The 21,000-nt window shown below is 40.1% G+C and overlaps 1 protein-coding gene across 3 annotated transcripts in view; it reads left to right on the forward strand.

The window, feature by feature from the left end:
- The window catches only part of ULK2 (unc-51 like autophagy activating kinase 2), a 212,393-nt gene extending 209,002 nt beyond the window's left edge, over positions 1 to 3,391 (forward strand). Inside the window, exons 26-27 of one of the 3 annotated variants that reach the window (XM_075546767.1) lie at positions 278 to 413; positions 1,938 to 3,383. In XM_075546767.1, the coding sequence (XP_075402882.1) occupies positions 278 to 413; positions 1,938 to 1,996 (195 nt within the window). In that variant the 3' untranslated portion in view covers positions 1,997 to 3,383. Of the gene's footprint in view, positions 1 to 277; positions 414 to 1,937 lie in introns of all 3 variants that reach the window. The other 2 variants (XM_075546766.1, XM_075546768.1) reach the window with 2 other exon arrangements.
- Positions 3,392 to 21,000: the final 17,609 nt, after the last annotated feature.

A 21,000-nucleotide genomic window follows, 5' to 3' on the forward strand; every position in this document is an offset into this window, starting at 1 on the left:
ACTTGTCAAGAAACTCTTTCATACCAGAAGAATCTTTAGTTTTATATAGTTCAATTGTTGTTGAATGCTGCCAAGTACATTCAGACTCATTGTAACACCATGTGATAGAGTATAACTAGGGTTTTCTTGGCTGTAATCTTTACAGTAGTAGATTACCTGTGGAACTTCTAGGTGACTTTCAACCACCAACCTTTAAGTTAGTAGCCAAGCATTTAACTGTTACATGACGAGGATTTCAATAAAAAGTTGAGAATCTCATTTTTGTGACTGGTTCCAGGTTCAATCGGCAGCACTGGATGAGATGTTTCAGCAGACTGAAGATGTTTTTTTTCGCTATCATAAGGCAGTCCTTCTTTTGGAAGGCTTAACTAAGATTTTACAGGACCCTGCAGATGTTGAAAATGTGCATAAATGTAAGTTTACATAGAAAATAGTGCATTTACTGATTGTAACTTAAGTAGTGTCTATAAGTATTGAGAAAGAGCTTTGTGTTATACTGCCTGGATTTAAAATATGGCTTTCCAAGCTTGAGCAAATTATTTAATTTTCTATGGTCATACTGTCTTCTTCTATAAGATGAGGATAACAAAAGCCAACTTTGCTTCCTGATCAAAGGGCAAAATGCAAAAGAGAATTTAAATTTCTTGTGGATTCCAGACTTCCTGGAGCCATTGAGGCTAGATAATCCCCCAAAACTATTGCCCTGAATTGATCCTTAAGTCTTAAATTGAAAATGTCATCTGATGTCTTCTTTAAACAAATAATCCTCTAGCTTAATTAGAATGTATGCTGTGTGCACTTTCAAAGAACTATTTATAAGGGATCAAATTATAATAAATTTAAAAACTCTCTGCCATCAAGTCAATGATAACTCATAACAACCCCTGTGGGTTTCTGAGATTATAACTGTTTACAGTAATAAAAAGCCAGTCTTTCACCTGCAGAGCTGCTGGTGGTTTTGAACTGCTAAACATTCAGGTCACAGCCCAATGGGTAAACAGTGCACCACCCAGGTTCCCTCAAATTATAATAGCACTTGAAAAAGTACATAGGAAATGTAGGGGGCAGTGATTTTTGTGGTAATAGGGAAGAACAGTTCAGAAAATAGTGAGTGAAAATGGTTGTACAACTTGAAGAATGTAATTGATGTCCCTGAATCATACATCCAGAAGCTGTTGAATTGGTGTGGAGTATATTCTCAACAACAAAAATTAATTGTTTTTTACAAAGATAGAAATACTAACCATGTGTTGTTACTAAAATAAATACAAAATAAAGGGCCTACTTTGTAGAGTTATGAGGTTTAGCAGTAATATATGTAAAGTACTAGTGGCTTTTATTATTAGTTTTTAGGAATAGCCTTATACTGCAGTACTCAGTTGATGGGTATGTGTATGTAGAAAAACTTTTGTTTTTATCATCAAATGAAACCATTTTTAGCCTAATAGATTTAGTGAGTAAAGAAGATAAATCTGATATATGGAAGATTTAGTACAGATAGCAGAGTAGAGACACATAGGATGCCAGGATATTATTTCCTATTGAATATAAAGCCAATAATATGAGAAAATATTGTAGGCCACTTTTAGTATTGGTGTATAGGTGCTACATTAGAATTTTGAATACCCACAGGGGATGGCAGCCCTAAAATTATTTGTAATTGTAAGAAGCTATTTAAAATCTAAATATTATTTATTTGAAATGCTAATCTAAATTTTGCTACTTTGCAGCATTAAACTAGAAATCTTAATTATTATCAGGCAGAAAAAAAGAAACATTATTTAGGACTGTTACTTTAGGAAAAGGATACAACAGAGATGAGGATGTGTGGGTAAAGAATAATTTCCCCCTAACTTTGAAAGATATATTAGTTCTTTCCTTAGTCGGGAAATAGAAATTTATTTTTATTATGACCTTAAGTTTTGTTTTATTTCTAGATAAGTCTAGTATTGAAAGAAGATTATCAGTACTTTGCTATAGCACCATGGTGATGTAAGCAGCAGGACATTTGTCCCACGGACCAGTCTGGAAATGTGAAGTAATACATTTGGAATTTCTGCTTGGGTTCAATTGCCCTCCCTAGGAAACTTGTTAGTTCCTTAACATTTGACAACTAAAGTATACACAGTAATTTCAAAAAATGAAAAATAATAACAAAATGAAACATTTGTAGGAAGCCTGACATATCAGAGAAGTCACATTTTCACTTTTTTTGTGCAAGCAGAAGTAAAAATCTTCTACTTGGCTCTGTTTGAACCTAGTAAATAAATGTACTGTGGAATTGGCATCATCAGTACAGTTATCCGTACAGAGAATTAAAATGAAACCAGATGAGTGGCCCATTATTTACTTCATGAGAGCAATGTAGTGAATTCCATGTATCAGAATAATGTCAAGTTGTTTAGTATGTCTGACATAAATTACTAAAAAACTACTGAGGTAATAAAGTGGAAATATCTATATCTCATCCAAGCATTTTGATATTTGAAGTAACTTTGTTTAAATCTTAACATGCATCCTAAAACAGATCAGTCAATGGTAGCTTCAGAAGAGGCACAGATGGCTCTATGAAGAAATTATAATGTCTTCAATATGATCCTTTGTTAATCTTCCAAAATATTTCATATTGTACTAGTTTATTAAAAAACAACTACATTGGATTTTGCAATTTAAATGTAAATGAGGCACAATGGACTATTTAAACTATTTCCATAATTCAACTGTAATCTCCAGTGGACTTTTAAAGGTAAACAAACTTGAATTCATGATAAACTTTTGGGGGATTTTGTTTGTTTTAACTTATTCATTCACAACTACAAATTTTCTTAGATGTTTTCAGTTGCTGGTTATTTGCTTTTGGTTGCATTTCATACTGAGCATGCAGAATGTGCACTGATGCCCGCAATCTCTACTAAAGGCTAGATTTATTCAGGTAATATTAGAACAAATATTAGAACAAATATATACATTAAGAATTTTACTAGGACTAAAGCAAGTTGATATTCTTTAAGGAAAATGGGCGGCTTTCTCCAATCCTCTGTGTGTTTTTTGGATTAGTTCTGATAGTTCACCAAATAGTTAATCATGGAGAAAACCATAAACATCCCTCCAGAAATAGTGTTTTATATTGTTTCTTTTGCTTACCTGCTTGAATACTTGAATAAACCAGTCTCCAGTTTTAATCCTTTATTTTAATCCTATTAGAAACTATAACCCGATAAATTATACAGAAACTTTGGCATTAATCTAATTTTAGTATATTGATAATAATACAAATAGGATCTTTTCATTTCTTTGACAAAATAATGTAATTTCTATCTATTTATCAGTATGAAACCCAGCAGTTAATTTGAACATTTATTTATATGATGTTTGTATTTTTAGGTCTTTAATACAGTGTTTCTACCTCTCATTTGTAATTGCATGCATTATTCTCGAAACCAGGCAAACTCACTGAATTGTTGTTTACTAAAATTTATTATTGCCTGTAAAAATATATATGAAGGTAAAATAAAAGTTACAAAGTGTTTTTAGGGTACTTGAATCCATGTTAAATGTCTTGTCAAGACCAGCTCGTTCATTAGTGAATTTGGGAAATGAGTTATCAACATCTTTTGTGTTGCCCAAAGATGTGATTCTTGGGGACTGCCATAAAGGGTAGAAAGCATAGAATGTTGAGTGATGATTCCTGTACCTTCCTGGAGGGACTGATAAGAACTTTTGTTATATTGTATTTTATTCTTTTTAGAGTTCACAGTGTAGTTTCATTTATCGATTTTGTTCTCACTTGATCCTCTTAGTGAAGTAGGTTAGGTCATCGAAGAAATTATTAAAGAAGCAGAAAAAAGGATCCAGTGGACAAAAATTACATTTGGAAAGTTCTGCGCTTAATCATACTTCCGGGTGTTGTGGGGCAAACCCTGAAGAAATAGTAATGGGCCACGAATAAATTACTTGACACTCCATTATTGGGAACCGTCATGTGAGAATACAGATATCCGTTGATTGTGAAATTTTTAATTCACAAATAATGACGAATTTAGTACAAAATTTCTGACATTATTAGAGAGGCAGTGAGGGTAACTGCGCCCCTTTCCAGTGTTACTCTCTGACTGGAGCACAGCTACAGTGGGGCAAAATTGGGCTGGAAATTCAATAGGGCAAGTTTTAAAGAGACATGCACCCACATAGAGTGGTACTCTGTAACCTTTGAGGATTACATTGTATCCACGCAAAGCCCCTCTGATTTATCACTAGACCAGTCTCCAGTGCCTGCTTGCCCTTTAAATGTCATTGGGAAAATTTTCTGAAGGGAAATTTTAGTCCATGCCATAAAAAAAATGTCATTTTAGCCAAAATGGGGATTTAGACCAGAGAAATAACAGACTGTGAATCAACATTATGCGCAGTATTGAGCAATAGTGGTTCTTTGGAAAATTCATAATTCGGTACTGACATTGCTAAGATAAAGGAGGACAGTGAGTAAGATTCCGGAACTGAGCTCTGGGGTGTTCAAAGGTGGTGCTCTATTGTCTTTGGGTGTGGCTTAACAAGCTCCACCAAGATTCCCATTTACAGGTGCAACTGGTATGCAAGTAGAGGTTGACATTCGTTTGTTGTAACTACAAATGTTTCTAATTAATGAGGTCATCAAATAAATTATTACGGGAGAAAGCGGTTGAGGAGCAACAATCCGCTACTCCAAAACTTTTCAAGAAGGAGAAAGAAGGATCCAGTGGGCAAAGATGATATTTGGAAAGTTCTGCTCTTGAGCATAATTCAGGGTGTGGTGGCACAAGCCCTGAAGAAATGGTATTGGACATGAATAAATTACTTGAAACTCCATTTTTTGGAACCGTCATGTGAGAATACTTATATTCCTTGATTATGACATTTTCACTTCACAAATAATGATGAATATGGATACAAAATTACTGATATTATTAGATAGCCAGCGAGGGTAACTGCTCCCCTTTCCAGTATTACTCTCTGAGTGGAGCATAGCTACAGGGTGGCAAGAGTGGGCAGATAATTCAATAGGGAAAGTTTTAAAGACACATGCACCCACATAGACTGGTACTGTGTAACCTTTGAGGATTACATTGTATCCAAGCAAAGCAGCTCAGATTTATCACTAGAGTATTCGCCAGTGCCAGCTTCCCGTTTTAATGTCATTGGGAAATTTTTCTGAAAGAAAACTTTAGTCCATGGCATCAAAAAAATGTCATTTTGGCCAAAATGGGGATTTAGATCAGAGAAATACAGCGACAGTGACTCAGCATTATGCGCAGTATTGAGCGATAGTGGTTCTTCGGAAAATTCATACTATGACACTGACATTGCTAATATACAGAATGACAGTTAGGAAGATTCTGGTCTTGATCTCTGCGATCTGAAAACTTGGTGCTCTATTGTGTTCCTGTATGGATAAGCCAGCTCCACCAAGATGCCCATTCACTGGAGCACCTGGTATGCAAGTACATGTTGACCGCAACAATCTTTGGTTGTACCTACAATTATTTCTGATTGATGAGGTCATCAAAAAAATATTACAGAAGAAACCGTTTGAAGAGGAACAATCGGCTACTCTACTTCAAAGCTTTTCAAGAAGCAGAAAGAAGGATGCAGTGGACAAAGGTGACATTTGGAAAGTTCTGTGCTTTATCATACGTCAGGGTGTGGAGGCACAAGCCCTGAAGAAATGGTATTGGACCACGAATAAATTACGTGAAACTCCATTTTTGGGAACCGTCATGTGCGAATACTGATACTCATTCATCAAATTTATTCACTTGAGAAATAATGAAGAATTTGAGTACAAAATTACTGATATAATTAGACAGCCAGGGAGGTTAACTGCTCCCCATTCTGTTGTTGTTCTCTGAGGGAAGCGTAGCCACAGGGTAGCAAGACTGAGCTGGAATTTCAAAGGACAAATTTTAAAGAGACATACACCCACATAGAGTGGTACTGTGTAACCTTTGAGGATTACATTGTATCCAAGCAAAGCACCTCAGATTTATCACTAGATCAGTCTCCAGTGCCTGGTTGCCCTTTTAATGTCTTTGGGAAATTTTAGTCCATAGCATCAAATAAACTGGCATTTTAACTTAAAGGGATGTTAGACCAGAGAAATAACAGCGACAGTGACTCAGCATTATGCACAGAAATGACCGATAGTGGTTCTTCGGGAAATTAATAATTCGGCACTGACACTGCTCAGATAAAGGAGGACGGTGAGTAAGATTCCGGACCTGAACTCTGGGGTGTTCAAAGGTGGTGCTCTATTGTCTTTGGGTGTGGATTAACAAGCTCCACCAAAATTCCCATTTATTGGTGCAACTGGTATACAAGTAGAGATTGACTACAATATTCGTTTGTTGTAACTACAAATGTTTCTAATTAATGAGGTCATCAAAGAAATTATTACAGGAGAAAGCAGTTGAGGAGCAACAATCCGCTACTCTACTTCAAAACTTTTCAAGAAGCAGAAAAAGGATCCAGTGGAAAAAGATGATATTTGGAAAGTTCTGCTTTTGATCATAATTCAGGGTGTGGTGGCACAAGCCCTGAAGAAATGGTATTGGACACGAATAAATTACTTGAAACTCCATTTTTGGGAACCATCATGTGAGAACACCTGGTTTGCAAGTAGATGTTGACCACAATAATGTTTTGTTGTACCTACAATTTTTCTGATTGATGAGGTCATTGAAAAATTTATTATGGGAGAAACTGGTTGAGGAGCAACAATCTTCTACTCTACTTCAAAACTTTTCAAGAAGCAGAAATGAAGGATGCAGTGGACAAAGATGACATTTAGAAAGTTCTGGGCTGGATCATATTTCAGGTGTGGTGGTGCTAGCCCTGAAAAAAATGGTATTGGAACACAAATAAATTACTTGATACTCCATTTCTGGGAACCGTCATGTGAGAATACTGATACTCCTTTATCAAATATTTTAAGTTTACAAATAATGAAGAATCTAAGTACAAAATTACTGATATAATTAGACAGCCAGGGAGGTTAAATATTCCCCTTTCCAGTGTTGTTCTCTGAGTGAAGCAGAGACCCAGGTGGGGTGGACTTGGCTGAAAATTCAGAAGGACAAATTTTAAAGAGACGTACACCCACATGCAGTGGTACTGTGTAACCTTGGAGGTTTACATTTTAACCAAGCAAAGCACCTCAGATTTATCCCTAGAGCAGTTTCCAGTGCCTGCTTGCCCTTTTAATGTCATTGGCAAAATTTTCTGACAGGAAATTTTTGTCCATGGCATAAAAATATGTAATTTTACCAAAATGGAGATTTAGGACAAAGAAATAACAGTGAAAGTGACTCCGCATTATGCTCAGTATTGAGTGAAGATGGTTGTTTGGGAAATTCATAATCTGACACTGACATTGCTCAGATACAGGATGACAGTGAGGAAGATTCCGGACCTGGGCTTTGTGATCTGCAAACTCGGTGGTCTATTACATTCCGGTACGGATGAGCCAGATCCACCAAGAAGCTCATCTATTGGAGCACCTGGTATGCAAGAAGATGATAACCGCCACAATCATTTCTCGTATGTATAATTATTTCTGTTTGATGATATCATCGAAAAAATTATTACGGAAAAAACCATTTGAAGAGACACATTCCGCTACTCTACTTCAAACTTTTCCAGAAGCAAAAAGAAGGATGCAGTGGACAAAGGTGACATTTGAAGAGTTCTGAGCTTTACCATTTAACAGGGTGTGGTGGCACAAGCCCTGAAGAAATGGTATTGGATCACGAATAAATTATTTGGAACTCCACTTTTGGGAACCATCATGTGAGAATACTGATAATACTTTATCAATTTTTTTCAATTCACAAATAATGAAGAATTTGAGTACAGAATACTGATATAATTAGACACCCAGGGAGGTTAACTGCTCCCCATTTTGGTGTTGTTCTCTGACTGAAGCATAGCCACAGGGGGCGAGACTGAGCTGGAAATTCAAAAGGACAAATTTTAAAGAGACACACCCACATGTAGTGGTACTGTGTAACCTTGGAGGATTACTTTGTATCCAAGCAAAGCACCTCAGATTTATCCTTAGAGCAGTCTCCAGTGCCTGATTGTCCTTTTAATGTGTTTGGGCAATTTTTTCCACTGGAAATTTTAGTCCATGGTATCAAAAAATAGTCATTTTAACCCAAAAGGTTGCTATACCAGAGAAATAACAGCGACAGTGACTCAGCTTTATGCACAGAAATGACCAATAGTGGTTCTTCGGGAAATTCATAATTTGGCTCTGACATTGCTCAGGTAAGTTTCCGGACCTGATCTTTGGGTTGTGCAAAGGTGATGTAATATTGTCTTTGGGTATGGATGAGCAAGCTCCACCAAGATTCCCATCTACTGGTGCAACTCGTATGCAAGTAGAGATTGACCACAACAATAATTTGTTGTAACTACAAATATTTCTGATTCATGAGGTCATTGAAGAAATTATTACGGGAGAAAGTGGCTGAGGAGCAACAGTATGCTACTCTACTACAAAACTTTTCAAGAAGCAGAAAGAAGGATTCAGTGGACACAGGTGACATATTGAATGTTCTGTGATTTATCATATGTCAGGTTGTGGTGGCACAAACCCTGAAGAAATCGTAATGGACCATGAATAAATTACTTGAAACTCTATTTTGGGGAACCGTCATGTAAGAATACTTAGATTCCTTGATTATGAAATATTCACTTCACAATTAATGACGAATTTTTTTACATTTTATTAGGGGCTCATACAACTCTTATCACAATCCATACATATGCATACATCAATTGTATAAAGCACATCCGTACATTCTTTACCCTAATCATTTCAAAGCATTTGCTCTCCACTTAAGCCCTTTGCATCAGGTCCTCTTTTTGTTCCCTCACTACCTATTTCCCCCTCCGTCATGAGCCCTTGATAATTTATAGATTGTTATTATGTCATATCCGTCCCTATCCAGTCTCCCTTCACCCCTTTCTCTGCTGTCCGTCTCCCAGGGAGATGGTCACATGTGGATCCTTGTAATCGGTTGCCCCTTTCCAACCTACTCACCCTCTACTCTCCCAGTATAGCCCCTCACACCCCTGGTCCTGAAGGTAGCATCCACCCTGGATTCCCTGTGCCTCCAGCTCCCATATGCACCAGTGTATGACCTCTGCCCTTTCCAGTTTGCAAGGTAGAATTTGGATCATGGTAGTTGGGGGCAGGAGGCATCCAGGATCTGGGGGAAAGCTGTGTTCTTCATCAGTAGTACATCGCACCCTGACTGACCCATCTCCTCTCCTAGACCCCTCTGTGAGGGGATCCCCAGTAGCCGACAAATGAGCTTTGGGTCTCCGCTCTGCACTTCCCCCTTTATTCACTATGGTATATATATATATATATATATATATATTTGCATATATATATATTTGCATGATGCCGTATACCTGGTCACTTTGGCACCTCAGGGTCGCACAGGCTGGTGTGCTTCTTCCATGTGGGTTTTGTTGTTTCTGAGCTAGATGGCTGTTTGTTCACCTCAAGCCCTTAAGACCACAGACACTATCTCTTTTCATAGCCGGCATCATCAGCTTTCTTCGCCACATTTGCTTATGCACCCGTTTGTCTTTGGCGATCAGATCATGGAGGTGTGCAGCCAATGATATGATTTTTTGTTCTTTGATGCCTGATAACTGATCCCTTCGGGACCACGTGATCACACAGGATGGTGTATTCTTCCATGTGGGCTTCGTTGCTTCTCAGCTAGATGGCCGCTTGTTTATCTTCAAGCCTTTAAGACCCCAGACACTATCTCTTTTGATAGCCGGGAACCATCAGCTTTCTTCACCACATTTACTTGTTCACCCGCTTTGGCTTCAGCAGTTGTGTCGGGAGGGTGAGCATCGTAGGGTGCCAATTTAATAAAAGAAAGTATTCATGCAGTGAGGGAGTGCTTCAGTAGAGGCCCAAGGTCCTTCCGCCACCTTAATACTACACCTATAAATATAGACACATAGATCTATTTCCCCATCTTCATATATATACTTATATGTACATGTCTTTGTCTAGACCTCTATAAATGCCCTTTGACCCCTAGCTCTTTCCTCCATCTCCCTTGAGTTTCCTCCTGCCCTACTACCATGCTCTATCCCCACCTGGGTTACAGCTATACCTCTTCTTTAAGTTACCTTACCCTTGATCATTCCCTACCAGGCCTGCCACTCCCCCCTCACTACCATTTTGGATTCCGTGTTGTTCCCTTGTCCCTGTGTTTCTTAACACCACTTCCTTACCACCACCACCCCCACATCCCCCTATCCCAAGTTCCCACTGGAACTGTCGGCCCCATTGTTTTTCCTTCAGATAGTTCATCCAGCCTGTCTTATTTAGACAGACCTGTAGAGACAATAACATACACAAAAACAAGACAGAGGAAAACAAAGCAACAGTATACAACCAGACAACAAAACAACAATAAACCACTGACAAAGAACAAAACAAAACACACCAAGAAAGAAGAGCTTGTAGTTAGTTCAAGGATCATTTGTTTTTCTTAGGAATGTTTTCCAGTCCAGTGTGTTGGGGCACCACGCCCTGGTCCCAAAGTCCACTTTCAGCACTCCCTGGGAACCTTGACACTCCATTCCCTTGCTATCCCGCTGCACTCCACCACTCTTTCCCTCGGTGTGGTGGGATCAGGTCAGGTGAAATTCCCACACTGTGTCTCCGGTGCTGTCCCCTGTATCGCCCTTAGTTACTGAGGGGCATCATTTCTCATAGTGGGACCAGCCATGTTTTCTCTGTGGACTGGCTGCTCTATTCAGAAACATCATCCTTACGGCCTGGGGGGCCAGGGTGTGCTCCACTCTCTCCTCCTCCCCCTTCCTCTACTGCAGTGTGCTCTGATTAGATATGTCCATCTCCCGGAGCTGCAGAATCAATGTCATCCTTTGAAACAAATTCTTCTCAGGGGAGGGGCAGGAATCCACTTAATTTTTGGTGCTGGGGCCAGCCTCCCAGACCTCTCCACTGGTTCCCTACTCCACGCTGGGATGTTGCATTCACCCCTTGCGGCACTGGGTGGAAGTCTGTTCCCACTTTCCCTGTGGAGATATAAACAATACCCTCCCCTTTGGTGGGTTAGTGCCCCATGCCCCCACTCTCCTTTTCTACCTTATATTTATCCTTTTATTTTCCTTTCCCCACCTCCTCCACCTTTGTCTACAATATGCATCGGGGGTGTTGATCTGGTCTCTGCCATACTACACAGTCTTCACCCCAAAAATATTTGTATACAGTTACTTTTTCCCCTATGGCCCTTTTTCATTTTATTAATACTTATTTCAGCAGGGTCATGTTGTACTTGTCCTTTTGTGCTCGACTTACTTCGCTTAGCATGATTTCCTCCAGGTCTTCCCATGCCGCTATGTGCCTCATACATTCATCACTGCTATTTAGTGATCTGTAGTACTCCATTGTATGTATATACCACAGTTTTTTAATCCAATCTTCAGTTGATGGAAATTTGATTTGCTTCCAGCTCCTTGCAATTGTGAACTGTGCCGCAATGAACATTGGAGCACAGATGTCTGGTCTTGGTTTGTTCCTTGCCTCTTCTGGGTATATGCCCAGTAGGGGGATTGCTGGGTCATATGATAACTCTATTTCCATCTGTTTTAGAAATCGCCAGATCGATTTACATAGTGGCTGTATATACCTACAGGTCCACCAGCAGTGGATGAGAGTTTCTTTCTCCCCACAGCCCCTCCAACACTTGTTGCGTTCTGATTTTTTGAATTGGGCTACCTTTGAGGGTGTCAGGTGGTACCTCATTCTTGTTTTAATATGCATTTCTCTTATGGCTAAAGATCGGGAACATTTTCTCAAATGTTTGTTGGCCATTCGGATTTCTGCCCCTGTGAAACTTCTGTTCCAGTCCTTTGCCCACCTCTCAAGTGGGCTATTAGTTTTTTCTTTTTGAAAGCTAGCAGAGTATTGTAGATTTTAGTAATAAGGCTTTTTTCTGATGTGTCATTGCTAAAGATGTTTTCCCAGTCTGTGGACTCTCTTATTACTCTCTTGGTGAATTCTTTCGATGTACACAATGTTTTCTCTTCAATATATCCCATTTGTCAATTTGTGCCTCCTCTGTGTTTGTTTCCTTCCCTATTTCTGATAGCCTGTGTATTACCTGTACCAAAGTTCTCAAGTTGGTCCCAATTTCCTCATTGATGGCCCTAATAGTTTGGGGTTTAACTTCAAGGTCTGTGATCCACCTTGACTTTATCCTTGTGCATGGAGTGAGATAAGGGTCTTGCTTCATTTTTCAGCATGTTGATATCCATTTTTTCCAGCACCACTTGTAAAAGTGAGCATCTGCTTCCCATTTGATATTTTTGGGGCCCATATCAAAGATCAGCTTTCTGTATGCTGATGCTTTCATTTGTGGGTTTTCAGTTCTTTTCCATTGGTCTGAGTATCTGTCATTGTACCAATACCATGCAGTTTTGAGAACTGTGACTGTATAGTATGTGCCAAAGTCAGGTAAAGCACGCCCTCCCATGTTGTCCTTCTTCTTGAGGAGTTCTCTGCTAATTCTGGGCTTCCTCCCTCACCATATGAAGATGGTAATCAGTTTTTCCATTTCTTTGAAGAAAGATGATGGTAATTGTATCAGGATGGCATTAAACTTATATAGTGCTTTTGGCAGAACTGACATCTTAACAATATTAAGTCTTCCAAACCAAGAGCATGGGATATTCTTCCATTTTTTTCAGGTCACTTTTGGTTTCTTGTAATAGTTTTCTATAGTTTTCCCTATATAGATCTTTTGTTTTCTCAGTCAGGTGTATCCCTAGATATTTCCATTTGTGTTTGGCTATTGTGAGGGTACCACCTTTTTGATCTCTTCTTCTGTGGTCTTATCTGATGTGTGTAACAGTCTGATAGACTTCTGTTTCTTGATCTTGTATCCTGCCACTCTGCCAAACTCCTCTATTGCTTCCAGTACTCCCCTTGTGGAACTTTTGGGATTTTCCATATATAAAATCATATCATCTGCAAATAATGATAATTTCACCTCTTCCTTCCCCAGACGAATAACTTTGATATCACTCTTTTCCCGTATGCTGTTAGCTAAAACCTCCAGCACGATATTAAATAGGAGTGGGGACAAGGGGCATCCTTGTCTGGTCCCCTTTTTCAGTGGGATTGTGTTAGTCTTTTCTCCATTGACTATGACTTTGGCTGTTGGTTTTTCATATATAGCTTGTATTGACTTGAGGAACTTTCCTTCCATTCCTATCTTCGCTAGTGTCTTAAACAGGAATTGGTGTTGGATGTTGTCGAATGCTTTTTCTGCGTCTATTGATATAATCATGTGATTCTTATACTTTTTCATGTCAATGTGACGAATAATACTAATGGTCTTTCGTATGTTGAACCATCCCTGCATCCCTGGTATGAATCCCACTTGGTCATGGTGAATTATTTGTTTTATATACTTTTGTATTCTGTTGGCTAGTATTTTGGTAAGGATTTTTGCATCAATGTTCATTAGGGATATTGGTATGTAGTTCTCGATTCTTGTGGGATCCTTGCCCGGTTTGGGTATCAGAGTTATACTAGCTTCATAGAAGGAGTTTGGGAGTTTGCCATCTTTTTCTATGTTCTGGAAAAGTTTGTGTAGGATTGGTATTAGTTCTTCCCTGAATGCTTGGTAGAATTCTCCAGTGTAACCATCTGGTCCAGGGGATTTTTTTGTTGGTAATCCCTTGATAATCTTTTCTATTTCTTCTATTGCTGTGAGTCTGTTGAGATTCATGATGTCCACCGAGGGTAGTCTAGGGAGGGATTGTTTTTCCAGGAATTTGTCCATGTCTTCCAAATTGTTGAATTCACTGGAGTACAATCCTTCATAGTACTGTGTAACTATCCTTTTGATTTCATTAGGGTCTGTTATAATGACCCCTCTTTCATCCCTTATTCTTGCTATTGAGATTTGTTCCCTCCTTTCTTTGGTTAGGTTTGCCAATGGTCTATCGATCCTGTTTATCCTTTCAAAGAACCAACTTTTAGCGATATTAATTTTTTCCATAGTTTTTTTATTTTCCCTCTCCTCAAACTCAGCCCTGATTTGTATAATTTCTTTTCTTTTGCTATTAGTAGGGTTGTCCTGCTGACTCTGCTCTAGTTTTTGTAAATTTTGTGTCAGCGTATCCATCATGAGTGTCTCTTCCTTTCCTAGGTGTGCTTGTATTGCTATGAACCTTCCTCTGATGACTGCCTTTGCTGTGTCCCATAGGTTTTGGTAGGTCGTGTGCTCATTTTTGTTGGTCTCTAGAAATTTCCTGATTTCATCTCTGATCTGCACCAGTATGCGCTCCTTTTGCAGTAGAGAGTTATTCATCCTCCAATTATTTGCTCTTATTTTCTTTGTCTTCTTTTTGTTGATATCCAGTCTTATGGCACAGTGGTAAGAGAGAGAGGTCTGTATTATTTCAATGTGCTTAAATTTATGTAGATTTGTCTTATGCCCCAGCATGTGGTCTATCTTCGAATATGTGCCATGGGGACTTGAAAAGAATGTGAATTTTTTTTTATTTGGATGAAAAGCTCTGTAAATATCTATTAGGTCAAATTTTCTAATTGTTGAGATTAGCTCCCTAGTCTCCTTGTTGAGTTTCTTTCCCTGTGATCTGTCTTTCTCAGTGAGTGGTGTGTTGAAGTCGCCCACTATAATTGTTGAGTCTGTGATTTCTTTCTTAATCTTTTGGAGTATTTGCTTGACGTATTGAGCTGGTCTCTCATTCGGGGAATATATGTTTACAATGCTTAGTGGTTCATTGTCTATGATTCCCTTGAGCATTATATAGTGTCCCTCCTTATGTCTTTTTATGGTTTGCACTTTGAGGTCAAGTTTATCCGAGATTAGGATTGCAACCCCTGCTATTTTTGTACTGCTGTTTGCTTGGTAGGTCCTTCTCCAGCCTTTGATTCTCAGCCTATTTTTGTCTGTAGCCTTGAGATGTGTCTCCTGTAGGCAGCAAATTGATGGGTTGTGTTTTCCAAGCCATTCTGCCAGTCTCAGTCTTTTAATGCCTGAGTCAGGTCATTGATATTCAGGGTTATTATCTCAATGTACGGACTCTGTGATGCCATTTTATACCTTTTGTGTTGGGAGTTTTCCTACTTTCCTTTATCATTAGTGTGTGTTTTCTGTATGTGTCATTCTTGACTTCTTTCCATCTTTAACCCATTGCTATCTTGGGGTCTGTTTTCTCGTTGTTGTGCTCTGGGTAAAGTTGTTCTATGTGACGGTCTCTTATTTATGCTTGGTGAGTGTTGTTCTTCTACCCATACTGAGTCGGCGAGGATCTTTTGTAAGGCTGGGTTTGTTGTAACGTATTTTTTGAGTTTTTCCTTGTCTGGGAAGACTTTCACTTCTCCATCGATCTTGATCGATAATTTGGCCGGGTAGAGTATTCTTGGATTTGCGTTGTTTTCCTTCAACTTTTGGAATATGTTACTTCACTCTCTCCTTTTTTTTCATAGTTTCTGCTGATAGGTCTGAGCATATCCTTATGTGGTGACCTTTATATGTGATTGCTTGTTTTGCCCTAGCTGCTCTCATGATTTTCTCCTTTTCCTCAAAGTTGGATAGTTTAACTATTATGTGCCTTGGTGATTTCTTCTTGGGGTCCCGTCGTGCTGGTGTTCTTTCAGCCTCCTGGATGGTTGCCTGGTTTTCATTCATTAGGCTGGGGAAGTTTTCCTCCAAGAATTCTCGCTATTGTTGCAGATGACTTCTTTGTTGTGTCTTCCTCTGGCAGGCCAATAATTCTGTTGTTCCACTTCATAGCATCAGACATAGCTCTTAGGTTTTTTTCGGCTTCTCTGATGCTATTGTTAGATTTTTGTTCACGTTTATTAAAGTCTGCTTGGCTGTCCTCCAAGACACTGATGCGGTTCTCTGACTCCTTCAATCGATTCTCAAGAAACATGATTCTGCTATTGTTTTTTGTTATCTTCTCTCTAAGTTCCTGTATTTCCCTTCGGTGTATGGCTCTTTTCTCCTCTATCGTTTCATCCTTTTTCTGTATTGTTTCCCTCATATCCTGCATGGCTCCAAGCAGCATTCTGAGAGTTTCTTTGTATGGCATCTCAATGTCTGCTTCTTCTATATATGTTGCTATGTTCAGGACATCTTCTACCTTTGTCTTTTGTTTCTCCTGCTTTTTTGTTGAGGTCGTTGGGTCTGATGGCTGTTTGTGTTGAGTTGTTTTTGAGGGACCAGGTGCCATTTTCTATTCTCTCTCTGGAAGACTTATAGGAATGCTTCTTTGAACTGCCTACAGCTGATTTTGTTATGGGATTAACGTACCACTCTATCTTCCTGTGGCTTCCCTATCAGGAGAGTGCCCCAGATGGCAGGTCGGCTGCCTGCCCCAGTGTTGCAGAGGCTGGGCTGAAGTTCCTGCTATTGTTTTGAATATTGATAAGTGTTGGCTGAGCTGTCTTATGTCCCCAGGTACACAGGCAGGAACTCCCTGGTGAGAAGTCTGAGGAGTATCACCTGGAGAGCAAGCAGGCCTTTCCCTAGCCTTGGGCTATCTATGCAGGGTGGAGCTCACCTAGCTGGGTGTGACCCAGGCGCAAATGCCCTAGGGCAATGGGAGTGCCCCATAAGTCTGTAATGGAGTGTGAGAGAGCAGGGCAGGAACAAGGGGGAGGGGGGAGAGAAAAATCAAAATGTGAGACTAGACTGTGCAGGGGTACAAGGAAGGGAGGGAAGCAAAAGCAACTATGTAGCTGAGTCCCACTCCCTGCCTGTGGACCTGCAAGGGTTTTTACTCCCTGCCCCAAGCCCCAGTGGCAGTCCACAGCTGAGCCCCAAGAAGAGTCGCAAGAAAGCTGCTGAGCAGCCCCCAGAGAAGTGGGGGGACAGAGAGCAGAGATGTTAACAGATGCCACAGTATAGCTGAACCTTGATCCCTGCCTGTGGAGCTGTGGGGGTTTGGGTTTAGTCCCTGCTCAGACCACGTGGCGCGGCAAGCTGTGGCTGTACCACGAAAAAGCCCCTGGTCAGCCCTCCAAGGCTGTGTGGGAATATACAGCAGAGAAGCAAACATAAGCAACAATGTAGCTGAACCCCTATCCCTGCCAGTGGAGCCGCAAGCATCCTGTCCCTGCCCTGAGGCAGGTAGGGTAAAACTGTGGCTGTGCTGAGACCAAGCCCTGCTACAGGCTCCAAATAGTCCCGGCTCAGTCAAACAGAGCGGCTGGGCTAGGGTCAAGCCCCAGCCGGCTTACACTGAGGCAAGTCAAAAGCCCCCAACCCCTCAAAACCCCATGGATCTGTGCCCACTTATCTTTATGATGCACCTCCTGCGATCCAGTGACACTGAATTTCCCTCTAAGCAACTCTCCTGGGCTGGATTCTGCGGAGTCCCTCTGTTATGTGTCACTCCATCGCCATCTTCCCCGAAGTGACCCATATGTCCATTTTTAATGGTTAATTTGGCCCCTGACTTTTAGTAATCGACTGTAGTCTAAGACCTTGATTGTCTTCTGGTTTTTCTTTCATGTTAAATGGCACTCCATAGAAACAGTGGATAATAGTTCTGCTGAAAACTCAATTGCAACTGTGCTTTCCCTCAATATAATAATTACATTTCAATATGTACAGAAATGCTTTAAGAGTACTTTCCATTTTGTTAGATAAAGATAAAACATACGATATTTCCCACAGATTGACCAGAAACATTTTCGGTTTCTTGATTGTGAGTGTATAGTGGTGGACTATAATGACAATTAATACAGTTTGGTGTCATTGTTCTACTCTTGCTAATAAGACAGAAGTTTCACCCACCCTCACTTTTGTGCTATCAGTGCAAATATTGACATGGTGGAAAGGGCAATTGATGTCTCAGTGCTATGAAAATAGTTTTAACGGCACAGACCTACTTAGAAGGCTTTGAAAAGGCCACTCTGGCATTTACAGATCACACCTTTGGACTGCTGGACTAGCGAAATAAAAGGGCCACTGTGTATTAGCCTCTTACTAGGAGGAGGTAGGGTCTCCTTTAGCCCCAGACTTGATCTGGTCCCTGGAAAATGAATCCAAGAGGTGTGGTCTGCTAGGTTTGGTTTAATAAGCAATTTTTAAAAAGCATATTTTGGGCCATGCTTACTAGGGCCCAAACCTAGATCTGTTCTGGGAAGCGCTAAGTCACAAGCGCTTTGAACAAACAGACCCAGAGAAGACCCTCTGTAATGTCTGGTAAGCGCTGGGTGCTGAGTAAGCGCATGGTCCGAAGGGGTTTGGCCAGGCTGTACATTAGAGAGTAGAAGAGAAGGCAATGAGCCAGCCTTCAAAGATGTGAAAGGGATTGGACATTCTACAGTAGGGATTGCTAAAGCAAAAGCACCAGCTCTGAGCTATAAAAGTCCACTGACAAGGTGGGAAAGGTGAATCAAGGTAAAGAAGGTTGGAGGTCAAATAAGGAATTTCTCCAGTATACAACAGAAAGTTCATTAAAGATATCCCAATCAAAGCCACAATCTCTTGAGCATGTCAATATTTGAAACCCATTGCAAAGTCTGACTGTAACCTTCAGAACCAAGGGTGTGAGGGACGATGCTGGGAGAGTGGAGAGTGAGTGGGTTGGAAAGGGGGAACTGATTACAAGGATCCACATGTGACCTCTTCCCTGGGAGAGGGACAGCAGAGAAGGGGGGAAGGGAGACTCCAGATAGGGAAAGATATGACAAAATAACGATGTATAAATTACCAAGGGCACATGAGGGAGGGGGGAAAAGGGAGGGAGGGGAAAAAAAGAAGAGGACCTGATGCAAGGGGCTTAAGTGGAGAGCAAATGCCTTGAGAATGATTGGGGCAGGGAATGTATGGATGTGCTTTATACAATTGATGTATGTATATGTATGGATTGTGATAAGAGTTGTGTGAGTCCCTAATAAAATGTAAAAAAAGAAAAGAGGAGAAAAAATGATTAGGGCAAAGACTCTACAGATGTGCATTATATAATTGATGTATGTATATGTATGAACTGTGATAAGAATTGTATGAGCCCCAATAAATTGTTTAAAAAAAAAGTCTGACTGTAGAGTCTCTAGTTTGGGAACATGTTATAGTTACTCCAACTGACCATATAGGTGTGTAGCTGTGATCCATGCAGCAAAACTACTTACTGCTTTTGAATTTTCTCTTTGAGGCTGATTTACAAAACCTAGCTCATATAATAATGAAGGCATACTCCCTGGAATAATTTCTACTGATTTCTTCCTTTTCCTTTTTTAACCCATTTGAATAGAAATCTTCAAACATCCAAAACATGGCACTGTTTGATATTACTTGGGCTAAACTAGGAGAGACAACCAAAGGTAGAGCAGTTGCAGGGAATGACAGATTTGATAGTCATGTTAAGAATGTTCTCAGGAACAGAAAAGCCAAAGTACCTTAAGGCAGGTTGAAGTTGTCTGGGGTAGGAAATGAGAGAAAAGACTTGGGAGTGGTGCATTAAAGATTTTGAGAAAGATAAGCAGGTTTTTGAGTTGAACAGGTTGCAGAGTTGAGGAGGAAAGTCCTCTCAGGTAGTAAGAGTTTTAATGGATTTGGACAAAGAAATGGAAACAGCACTGGCTAGAAGGTGGGGCTCAGGGACATGCTGATATGGAGGACTGGTCCAGAATCCATGGGTATGTACGGGGTCGGGGTAGGGCTGGGAAGGATGTGACGTGCCTATGCCAGGATTGTGAAGAAGGGAGCTCCAAGGAAAGAAGCACATGCAGAAGAAGGCATGTCCTGAGGAAAAGCTGAAATGACCAGTACGTTTGTGAATCACAAAAAGGATGATTGATTTCATCTGCCCTGACAGAGTTCTTATTCTCTCATAATAATCATCAACAATGAATTTTCATGTATAGGGTAGTGCTGTATTTCCAGTAATTAGGATAGGCATATGGCTAAAACATGGATTGAAACATACCATAAATCATGAAGTACTCAATGTTTCATTCTTTTACACATGGTCAGAGCCCACTCCACCATAACTGGTAACAAAAAATCAGTCATATAATAAATAGACCCTGAAAGAGTAAGAGGAGAAACAGGGGAGGGGGGAGGTGAAGGAAGTGGGAAAGTTAGAAAAATTATCTGTCCTGCAGAATTTGAAAACATTAGCAAATGGCAAGTCAGGAAAGGAATAATCAGGACCTTAAAGGGCGGATGGCCTCAAGAGTTTGGGAGACAAACTGAAAAGAAAGAGGCCAGACAAGATATTTACAAAAGAGTCCACCAGGACCTTAAGGATACTACTAATAGCACAAAGTCTTAGAGGAATGTGGTGGGTGCACTGACCTCAGCAAAAGCACTACGGTCTTGGGTGCTGAAGATGATGAGGCCGAGATGAATTCTGTAGCCTCTTCTAAGCCGTATCCCATTTGAAAAACACACTTGACTCGATGGTCTCAGATTTGCCCAGGATACCAGTAACTGGTATATTAAGGTGCTGTCGGAGTGTTCTCAGCACTGTTAGTTATCATCAAACTAATAAAGTAGTAAATCATGACTATGCTTCAATACTGGTGAATGAGTAGGCTATCTCACAGTTTAGAGCAAACATTTAAAGATAGTGATTTTCCAAAGTGTAAAAAGCAAATCAGCAGTATCAGCCAATGGGACTCTGTTAAAAATGTAAATTATCAGAACCTACCCACACGAAATCAGAAACTGTAGAGGGTGGGATGCAACCATCCAAGTGTTAATAAGTCCTCCTTGGTTTTCTGATGCTCGCTAAGCTTTAAGACCCACTGCTTTAATAAATACCATGTTTTCTATTTTGAAGATAACAAAAGTCACCACTTCTCCATTTTTTCTTAAACTTTTAGCATTTGCTACACTAGTCTTCACTGAGGAAAGTGGTCAGCAAAATGAGGATAAAATAAAAACACTAAACCCACTCCCACTAAAT

The sequence above is a fragment of the Tenrec ecaudatus genome, chromosome 4, assembly GCF_050624435.1.
Source record: "Tenrec ecaudatus isolate mTenEca1 chromosome 4, mTenEca1.hap1, whole genome shotgun sequence".
In the NCBI taxonomy this organism is placed as follows: Eukaryota; Metazoa; Chordata; class Mammalia; order Afrosoricida; family Tenrecidae; genus Tenrec; species Tenrec ecaudatus.